The following is an 11,395-nucleotide window of genomic DNA, read 5'->3' on the forward strand; positions in this document are numbered from 1 at the left end:
GTAGAGCAAATCCAGTCCCAGTACTGCTAGAACATCTTTCCAGAGTTTTATTTTCATTTCTCCCTTCTGTATTCCAAAGGTGGAACAGAGATTTCCTTGTGAGAGGGAAGGATTTCCATGGGCCATTGGATGGTGTTTTCATCCTTCCTACTGGTAAAATGGCATCAGGGGTCCCCATCTGTTCAAAATGGGGAACTTAATGGTATGGCGATGAGGACAGAGATAGCCGGGCAGTAGGAAGTAGCCTTTGCCAACCTCTGGAGCAGGTTGGCGCTCTGGCTCCAGCAGAGAAGGAAAGTCAGCCACCTGGTGGACCCAGACAGGACCCCCCTGGGCCAGATACAGAGAGCTGGAAGCTGGGTATGCCGAAGGGCAGACACTGGTGAATGTGCAGTTCTGTGCTGCAGTAACAGGGTCCTGTGATGGGAAAAAGCCAGGCTGTCCCAGGTCTTTGGCAGTCATGTGGAGTCTTTTGAAAGCGGAGAATCCATCCTCTAACTTGGGGTTGGGGCTGAGAATGGGTCTATAGAACTCTCTGGCCCGGAGTTGGGTGTCCAGCTTTACTTGCTGTGGAGACAAATCATATAGATATGGAGGACTGAGGGAAGTAGAAGATGCAGCTTTCCAAGAAGCACTCAAGACAGAAGTAACTCGAAAGTACCCAAAACCCTTTCCTTTTTTAAAATTTAAATTAGTTGTGGAATGACAATTTATTACCATTTCCATTACAGCAGAGGGAGATACTAAAATAATGCTCAAAAGGGTTTTTAAGGAAAAGTCAGTTCTCCTCCCTGGACCCCATCTTCAGAGGCAACCACTGTCATCAGTGATTTTTGTATCCTTCTAGAAATACTTTATATACATATAAACATAAATGTATATCTCCACCCTCCTGGCTTGTACATAAGTGATACGTATTATAAAGCCACTCCACACTTTGCTTCCACTAAATAACATATCCCAGGAATTGTTCCATCTTGATTGGTAGCGATCATCTTATTTTTAGTGGTGATATCTCAGGAAAGGAAAAGATTTCTTAAACAAGACTTCAAAAGAGCACATGATAAAGGCATTTTAATAAGAATTTCTATTTACTGAAAGAGAGTAACTGGAGAAGCATTGAGCCATGTACATAACTGAATATTTAAAGAATTCCTACAACTTAATAAGAAAAAGACAAGCAACCCAGTAGAAAAATGGACAAATGATATGAACAGTTATTTCACAGAATAATAAATATCCATAAATAAGTGAAAATTTATCCAACCTCATGATATCCAGTGAAATTAAAATCATGACCTTAGACATATGTTATTTCAAATCCATAAAATTGGCAAAATTTTTCAAAATTTGACAATGTGAATTAATGGCCAGACTGGAGTCCTACAGGGGGCAACTCTGTGTTGCCGAGAAAATCAATGGAAGCGTCTACGTTGCAAAACAGTGATGTCACCCATGAAGAGCAAACCCACTGCTGGGAGGGGCGAGCTCTGGCACAGTTAGCTGTGCCCCATCTCATTGCAGCATTTAGAGGCAGGAGGAGAAACAAAAATGGTAAATGACCCAAATGTCCACTGACAGAACAGACAGATGTATTATGGCATAATCATCCAATGTAATACTAAACAGCAGAAGATAAAGAATATGCCATAATACTCAACAAAAAATGAAAATCACCAAAAATCCAATATATAATAAAATTGGAAAAAGGCAAGCCAGAACAATTTATTTAGAGGGAACCAAATAGATCATTTATGAATCTTAGATCATAAATCTTAGATCTTAGATCATAATCTTAGATTGCCTGACACTGGATATTCTTCTAAATATCCACCCTTACAATAAAAATGAAAAAATGGTGATTTCACTAAGCAATTGGACAGACGACAAGACTGAGTGGCCTCTTACCTCTTCTGGTGTAATTCTCAAGTATTTGTGCTTCCCATAGGGTTTATAGTCAACCATGTAGGAGCTTTGGTATATGTCTAAATCCACAGGGGACTAGAGGACAAAGAGGAACACAAAACAAGACGTTCTATCACTTAAAGACATTCAATGGCTTCTCGTTGCCTGTGGGACAAGGGTCAAATTTTGGCGTTAGAGCCCTTTATGACCTACTAGACTTTACCATCTTACCCCCTTGGCTTCCTGGGTCCATGCCCTCTGTACTCTGGCCTCACTTCCCACATGCCTGGCACATGCTCTTATCTCCTCCTAGAAATGCGACTTGTACTCCTCACCAACTAGCAAATTCCTACCCTTCAAAAACCCATATCAAGGTCCTCCCTGGTGGCGCAAGGGGTTAAGATGCAGCACTGTGAAGCTGTCCATAGCCACTGCAGCACGAGTTCGATCCCCAGCCAGGGAGGTGACCCACATGGCACAACAGACCTCTCCTGTCTCACCTGCTGCTCCCCTCAGCAGTGTATTTCAGTACATCTACCTGTTCTGTTCCCCATTCTGTCTCTGGTGAATCCTCTCACCCCCCACACTTCTGGCCTGTACCCCAGTTATTTATGCATAAATAAATAAATATTTTTAAAAACCCAGGTCAAATGTCATTTCCTCAAATATATCTCCCCCACCCTTTCATTCTCCTCCTCCCCAAACGAAACTCTTTTCCTTTGCTTGCATAAAATATTCTACCTCCCTCATTAGAGCACTTATCATGGTGTGTGGTAATTGACTTAAGGAAGTCCTAGCTCAGAACCTAATCTTAGGTATCTCTGTAGCTTCCAAGCCCAGCACAGTGCCTGGCACACTGAGGATGCCTAACAAATGCATGATGATTAAGTCAAGAATGTCCAGAAAATTATAAACCCCTAATTTTCCTCTGCCAGGTTCCAAAAAACCATCACTCCAGAATGATGAGCAGAGGAAGCTTCAAAGAGCCAGATTCTCACCTGTGGTTAAACCTGCCCAGCCCTGAGATAGTTTCAGGAGACAGAAAGTCACAACACTCACTTGTTTGGGGTACACCACACCTGCCATGGCAACACACCTGGACACAGAAAAGAGGGTTAGTCCTGCTTCTGCTACAGGTCGGGTAAACAGGCACAGTCCCCAAATTTGTGCCAACAAAGCATGATTGGCTAGTCCCTTTCCTCAGTTCACATTCATCATCCAGAAGTTGGCAGTGGCAGCAGGGATACATGGGCTGGTGGCGGGGGGCCCTGGGACAAAGGGGTTGGAGCAGGGTTTAGGAGGAGCTAGAGCTATTGACAACATCAGATTTAAGGCTCAAGCAGCGGTAAATCTGTAGCAGAGGTGCTATCTGTCTGATAACAGTGTAAGTGCTATGCTAAGAAATATTTAACAATCTCCTTGTGGGGGCAAATAAGGCCTATTTTATTTGCCAATCTCTGCAGTATAAATGTTCCCAGCAAGGCCTCTTTCAAAATGTCAACATAATGTCACCAATGCCAAGTTAGGAAGATGTGCTCAGGTGGGCTCTAGAGCCAGAGCTGCTGACTTACCCCTCTGACCAGGGCTTTGAACTGCCTAGAGGAAGCAGAGTCCAGACACTCTGATCCAGAAACACCAACCATGATTTCTAGTAGAACTGGGGGTAGCCAGAGTGAAAAAAGCTGTGAGGCTCTGCATTCCTAGTGGAACTCTAGCAGTTCATCAGTGCAACCCTGCGCCTTGCCTTCCAGCTCTAAATCCTAGCAGAGAGACCTTACTGCCTGGGGAACTGGGCAGTTCTCTGAGCTCATCCTATTCTGTGTGCATGGACCCCAAGTTCTTGAATGATTCCATTTCATTTCATGAAAACCATGCCCAGAGACCCACCCCATTCAGCTGGCTATGGGCCAGCAGGGTAGTCGCCACACCTCAACTGACCCTGATGCCCATTCCTTTTTGTGCAGACAGCTGCTCTTCTAGGGCTGGGTGGGGTCAGCTTCAGTTTCAGTGCAAATTACACTTACCCTTCCTTCTACCATGGGACGATAACGCTCCTATGCTTCCAACTCCAGGTCCCCGATGCATGCAGAGTCCTGTCTCATGTGCCACTGCCACGCCCAACTTTGTGATGGACCCTCACCTACATGATGGAGGCTGGCTTGGTCACAGTCACTGTGATTGGGTCATTGTGATTTGAAGCCCTGTCCCTGCCTCACCCTCTCTCACAATGAACGCTAGTGTCCCAACACATCTGAGCCAATAAGAACCCTGACAGCCTTGAAAGGTACTGGTAGACAGGGCTCTCCAATACTCTACAGAATCTGTTTATTTCCAGGAAAGGGAGGTAAACATAACCCCACTTTCATTGTCACATCACTCTATGTGTGACCAAATTCTTCTCATACAGTAGCCTCTCCAGGCCTCTGTTGCCTGAAAAGCTGGCTTGTCCCTCCTCCACTGGTCAAAATTTCACATTCTTTTACACCCATTAGGATGGTTGTAGCCTAAAACCAAAAAAATAAGTGTTGGCGAGGAAGTGGGGAAATTGGAACACTCGCACATTGCTGGTGGGGATATAAAATAGCATAGCCACTGTGAAAAACAGTTCGGTGGTTCCTCAAAAAGTTAAACATAGGGCCTCCCTGGTGGCACAAGAGGTTAAGTCGCAGCACTATGATGCTATCCGCAGCCACTTTTCAGTATGAGTTAGATCCTGGCCAGGGAGGTGACCCACATGGCGCAGCAGACCTCTCCTGTCTCGCCCGCTGCACCCCTCAGCAGTGTATTTCAGTCAATATCCCTGTTCTGTTTCCCGCTCTGTCTCTAGTGAATCCTCTAACTGCACCCCCAACATCTCTGGCCTATACCCCAGTTCCTGTATGCAAACATAAATAACTTATTTTTAAAAAAGTTAAGCCTAGATTTACCATATGATCCTGCAATTCCATTTCTGAGCCTACACCCAAAAGGACTGAAAGCAGGGATGCAGGCAGATACTTGCACATCTGTGCTCACAGAAGCACTAATCACAACCACCAACGATGGCAGTAACCCAGAATCCAGCAGCAAATGAATGGATAAAGTAATACGATGTACATACAATGGAATATTGTTCAATCTTGGAAGGAAATTCTGACACATGCTACAGCATGGATGAACTTTGGAAATGTTATAGAAATAAGCATAAACATCAATATTGTACAATTTCACTTGCATGAGGTACCTAGAGTCACCACGTTCATACAGACAAGAAAGTAGAATGGTGGTCTCCAGAATGCTGGAAGGAACGGGGAAGGAGTTAGTGTTGAATGGGAACAGAATTTAAGTTTAGGAAGATGAAAAAGTTCTAGAAATGGATAGAGGCAATGATCGTAAAACAAAGTAAATGTACTTAATGCCATTAATTTTACACTTAGAAATGGTTAAAATGGTGAATTTTATATATATTTACTACAAGAAAAAAATTCCATTCTTTTTTAAGGGACATCTCTATAAAGCTCCCCATGGTCTCTCATTAGATACACCATAGATGCCTTTCATTTATCCAACCAATATTTGCAGAGATCTTGTTTTGTGTTGGGCAGTGTTCTGAACTTGCAGATTGAACAATGAAAAAAATAGCTGGAAATCTCTGTTTGGAGAGAGTTCACATTCTGATGAGAGAAAACACAGAGTAAACAAAGTAATAAGTAATTCAGACACCATTTGACTAGCAAATAAACAAGATGGTGTTTGAGAGAAAAGTGAGGAGGGGACTGAGAAGTCCTCTCTGAGAGGGTGACGGTAAAACAGAGATCTGAAGTGTGAGAAAATCAGTCCATGAAGATCTGGAGGAGGGGATTCCCAGCATAGGATCAGCAAGCACAAAGCCAGTAAGACAGGAACAACCTGGAATAAGGAGACCTAAGGAAAGGAGCGGGTGAGGAGAGGAAACCAAAAGAGGGAGTGTACTGTGAATCTCAGACTTTCCCCTGCTTTCTGTAATGACATGCCAATTTCTCTTCGAGAACTCTTCTCTCTCCTTTAGGGTTCATATAGCTTGGTGGTGCACTAAATGGATGTGGTACACTAAATGAATGTGTTGAACACTAAATGGATGTGTTGTCCCCAGAATACGTCATCCTCTGGGCCACAGTGATTGATTCAGGGGGAGGCTCCTGATGCAAGCGGGACTGATGACCAGCTCTGAGGATAGAGGCTCCCTCTTTCTGACATAGCAGGCACTAAGAACCCCGTGAGCCTGGAGCAGCCTTAGACCATGTTTCCCACTGGTCAAGAATAAAATCAACAACTTTCAAATTATATATCTGACAAGGGATTAATATCCAAAATACATAAAGAACTGATAAAATGGGATAACAAAAAATGAGCAACCAATTTGAGAAATGGAAAAAGTATCTAAATAGATGTTTCATCAAAGAAGATATTCAGATGGCCAACAGACTCGTGAGAGGTTCATTATCACTCATCATTAAGGTAATACAAATCAAAGCCTTAATGAGATGTTACCTCTTATTGAAACAGAGCAAACAGGGGAACTGGGCTGACCCCGTTGGTGGGTCTCACCACCATGCTTAAGAACACAGTACATGACCCAAAAGCAGACACACAGTGAGAAACAATTACAAGTTTTATATACGCAGGGAATAAGACAAGGGAGAGAGAGAGAGAGATAATTTACAGGCGAGGGCTACTCCAGATAGCATCTGCTGAGCAGAGACGGAGGTCCAACCTGAAGCTGTATGTGGCAAACTGCCAGCTTCTGCACAGACACCTCTCCTCACTAGTGACAGCCAACCCCCAGTAGCTTAATTGTCCAAAAGCCCCAGCAACTTAATTGCCTGAAGGTCTCAGCTCCACCACCTTTCTCCATCAGCCAACCCCTCCTCCTATCTGCTTGGGTGAAGTGTGAAAAGCTCCACCTTTTATTATTGAGTTGGCCATGAGTGGATGAGCGCTGCACGCTGGCTCAGAGGTTGCTCCTTGCTGTTCTGCTTACAATTTCAGTTAAAATGTAAATAAAATGATAAGAAACAGCAAGTGTTGGTGAGAATGTAGAAAACAAGGGAAGCCTTGCACAGTTAGTGGTACTGTTTACTGGTACAGCCATTAGGGAAAACAGCATAGATTTAGCTCAAACATTAAGATTAGAAATACCATATGACCCAGTGATTCCACTTCTTGGTATTTATCTGAAGAATACGAAAACACTAATTCAAAAAGATATCTGCACTCCTATGTTCATTGCAGCATTATTCACAAAAGGCAAGATGTGGAAACAACTTAAGTGTCCATCTATGGATGAATGGATAAAGAAGATGTGAAATACACACATGTGTGGGCACACACACATCATTTGCTACTACATGGATTAAGAAGATATGATATGGGCCTCCCCGGTCGCGCAGCGGTTGAGCGCTGGGTTGCAAAACTGCTTGCAGCCTCTGCAGCGCCGGTTCGATCCCCAGCTGCTCCCCGGCCTCCAGGGGACGGTCCCACATGGCGTGCAGACCTCTCCTGCTGCCCACTGCTCCCCTCAGCAGTGTACTTCAGTCCTTCTGCCTGTTCTGCTCCCTGCTCTGGTTCTGGTGAATTCTCTCACCCTCCCGCACTTCTGACTGTACCCAGTGCTTGTATAAATAAATAAATAAATCTAATAAAAAAAAAAAGATATGATATAGGGCCTCCCCTGTGGCAAAGCAGGTTGAGCACAGTGCTGTGAAGCTGTCTGCAGCCTTTGCAGCGCCAGTTCCATTCCCGGCTGGCCAGGGAGATACCCACATGGCACGGCAGACCTCTCCTGTCTTACCTGCTGCTCCCCTCAGCAGTGTACTTCAGTCCTTCTGCCTGTTCTGCTCCCTGTTCTGTCTCTGGTGAATTCTCTCACCATCCCGCGCCTCTGGCCTGTACCTCAGTGCTTGCATAAATAAGTAAATCTTTTAAAACAAAAGACATATGTGATATATGTTTATATGTGTGAGGCACAAACATATATATATACACACACACACACACACACGCACATACATACACAATGGAATACTACTCATTTATTAAAAAAAAAAGATGAAATCTTGTCTTTTACCAAAAGCCTTTTTCCCATCAACAGTCCTCCCCACGCACTCAGGGGACAGAGTCTACCTTGAGTTCACTATGAGCATCACCCCCTGGCTCAGAGGTTGCTCCTCACTCTTTCTCTTACATTAGAATACTGGACCCCTGGATACATCCATGCCTGAAGCTTGACTACATATAAACTGTGTGGATTATGTTAGCCAATGTATGTCCTTTCTTGCAAAAACCAATTTTAGCTGAGTTTCTGTAATTTACAGTTGAAGCAGCCCCAACAAATTCAATGTTGGAGAGTTATTCTTTAACACACTGTGGGATCCTTGAAGTGAAGAAACAGGCTTCCTCATTTTTTTTATTTTTTAGTAACTTAAGGATAGGAATTTATGTGCTTGTGAATTTGATAAAACTAAAAAAATGGTGACAAACAGGGCAAAGAATAGAGTGGCTGCAGAGATATAAGTGAACAGAAGTTTTTGGGTCCCAGGATTTTTTTTTTTTTTCAGGAAAATACTGTCATGTAGATATTGGAGCCCTGACTTCAAGTCCTGATACCTAATATCCTGATGCCTTCGATGAATCATGTAAGCTCAGTAGAATTCAGTTTGTTGCTCTATAAGCAAGGATGTAATAACCACCTGAAGTGAGTGTGGGAAGTCAGATGAATACGTCTGTGAAGGTACCTAATGTTCTTCATAATAATATTCACCCACCTTTTCTCCTTTTCTGAGCTTCTACTCTATAACAAACATTGTGCAAGAAACTATGATTATAGTAGTGAAATAAAGTCGAAAAGGACTCTGTCTTTATGAAATTACAGTAAAATTGTAAACAAATGTACAAATGATCACACAAGTAGGCCTTTAAGTTAATTGTGACAAGTGTCATGAATGAGAAATATGGGGTGTGGTGACCTGATCCCATCTTGGTAGAAGGTCCAAAAGGGCTTGCCTTAACTGGTGACTTTTTAAGTCTGTCCTAAGGAGGAAGGGGCATTCTCAGGCCTGGATGACTGTCCTTGGGCTGAAGGGAGACTGGTCTTGTGTAGGAGAGAGAGGTTGCCGTGCTAGAGCAGAGTGAGGAGAGACAAGGGTAGCTCCAGATAGGTGGAGCTTCAACCAGTGGGGGATGGGGGGTAGGTTGACTTCATCCTGAGAATAATGGGGAGTTTATGTGGTAGCATGATGCGATGGAATGTGCTTATCAAAAAGATCACTGGCAGACATTGGCCCAGGGGATGGAGATAATAGACTATGAAAAGATGTGTTCTCAGGTGGCTGATGGTGGTGGCTGGAACAGACTGGAGGAGAGGATAGTGTATTTGGAGAAGAGAGAGCAGTTTCAGGAGGTGTTTTAAATAGGAAATGATGCTGTAGAATATACAGATGTCAAATTAGATCGCTATACCTGGGATTTAAGAAATGCTGTAAACCAATGCTGCCTCAGTAAAAATTGATAAATAAAAAATATTTTAAAGAGACTTTTAGGAAGTAGACTCTACAAGACTTAATCTTTATTAGGAAGCAGTAATGATAAGACAGAATGAGGTATCAAAGATGATTCCCAGATTTGGGGAATGAGTCATTGGGGGCTGATGGGAAATACTGCAAGCGGGTGCCAATTGGGGTTCAGGAAGATCATCGGAGCAGTCTGCTCTCAAGTTGCAGTTGCACATCCTTGTCCTTGAGCTTCCTCAGCGTCCTTGAGTGAACACTGGGTAAAGGTTTCAGGGAGGAATGGACACCTTATATCACCCTCAGAATTGCTGGTGATATAGGCGATTTGTTTTATTTATTTTTTTTAAGATTTATTTATTTATGCATATAAGAACTGGGGTACAGGACAGAGGTGTGGGGGATGAGAGGATCCACCAGAGACAGAGTGGGGAACAGAACAGGCAGACTGACTGAAATACACTGCTGAGGGGAGCAGCGGGTGAATCAGGAGAGGTCTGCCGCGCCGTGTATCTCCCTGGCTGGGGATCAAACTTGTGTTGCAGTGTCTCAGGACAGCTTCATTGGTTGTGTCTTAACCCCTTGTGCCACCAGGGATGCCCCCAGTTTTTTTTTTTTTTTTTAAAAAGATACATTTTTACTCAGTTTTATGATCAGACTATTACATTAAGCAAAAAATATATAAAAAAAAACTTTGTTGGAATCCTTTACACTTTTCACAGAACAGAAACTAAAAAACTTATTACACAATTGGTCACAAATACAGTCCTCGAGATTTTTGCCCATTGTAGGGTAAACGTTTTTTCAGGCTTTTCTGCCCTCCCACCATGAGGATTGCCCTGCCTGATGGGGCACCTGCGGTTGTTACATTGTTGTCTTGTTTACTTCTGTGGGTCATGGGAGGAGAATTGAGATAGTTACCAAGAGAGATAGAAGCAGGAGAGAAGCAGGAGAGAGAAGGGGAGGAAAGAAGCCGGAGAAGCCCAAAGTGAATACTTGCCTGGGGCCTGGAGGCCTCTTGGCCTCCTGGCCCCCGTACCCCTGCATGCCGCGTGCCTGGTTGCTGCAATGCGTGTAAAGATCCATAAAAGCCTGAGAAAGCCACCGAGGGCTCCAAGACACTCCTTTACCCGTCTGCCAGATCATAGATAACCTGCACTGTGGCCCTTCCTGCCACTACACCCATCCACATTAGTATTGTGTGAAATCTGTCTTCTCTGTAGCAGCGAGGCCCTGCCACCGCTCTGCTTCGCTGAGTTCACAAATCACTGTTGTCACCTGTGGCTTCCCTGTCTACTCTCTGGCTCTCCTCTCCTGCTCAGTTTTGTTTCCTGAAAGTTAATTAAAACCTCTGCCACTGCCTTAGCTGCTGCTGCTGCTTGAGTCACCACACCCACCTTGGTTTCGTGGTTTGGCAAAGTATTGGCTTCCATCGTCACAGGGGCCAGAGCTTCTGCCTCCAAGGTTTTCTCCTTTCATGGATCCAAAATTTGAAGATTGTTGTAACTGCCAAAATTATTGTAATTTCCACCACCTCCAAAACTGCTTCCATCATTACCAAATCCATTACAGTCATGCCCACTGCCACCTTATCCACCATTACCATGGCTGCCGCCAAAGCCACCTCTATAACTGAAGTTTCCTTCACGACCAGAGTTGTCATTCCCACCAAACCATTGCCATAACCAGCACCAAAGTTTCCAGAACCACTTCAACTTCTTTGGCTGGAGGAAGCACTGGTCATCTCTTGCCTAATTAGATAGGGCTTTCCTTACTTCCCAATTGTGGCTATTTACAGTACTGTGTTTCTGAATGACAATCTTGTCTGCAGAACCATGGTCATCAAAGGTTACAAAATCAGGGGCCTCCCTGGTGGCGCATGCGGTTACAACACAGCACTTTGAAGCTATCCACAGCCACTGCAGCACGATTTCGATTCCCTGGCCGGCCAGGGAAGTGACCCACAT

The 11,395-nt window shown here is 44.0% G+C and overlaps 1 protein-coding gene across 1 annotated transcript; it reads right to left on the reverse strand.

Moving 5' to 3' along the window:
• Positions 1 to 147: 147 nt before the first annotated feature.
• Positions 148 to 2,991, reverse strand: SPMIP9 (sperm microtubule inner protein 9; the record flags this gene model as incomplete). Its single annotated transcript, XM_084234325.1, has 3 exons — positions 148 to 567; positions 1,909 to 2,001; positions 2,965 to 2,991. 3 exons carry the CDS (start codon positions 2,989 to 2,991, stop codon positions 148 to 150), a joined length of 540 nt encoding a protein of 179 aa, XP_084090451.1.
• Positions 2,992 to 11,395: the final 8,404 nt, after the last annotated feature.

The sequence above is a fragment of the Talpa europaea genome, assembly GCF_964194135.1.
Source record: "Talpa europaea genome assembly, chromosome: 6".
Classification (NCBI taxonomy): domain Eukaryota; kingdom Metazoa; phylum Chordata; class Mammalia; order Eulipotyphla; family Talpidae; genus Talpa; species Talpa europaea.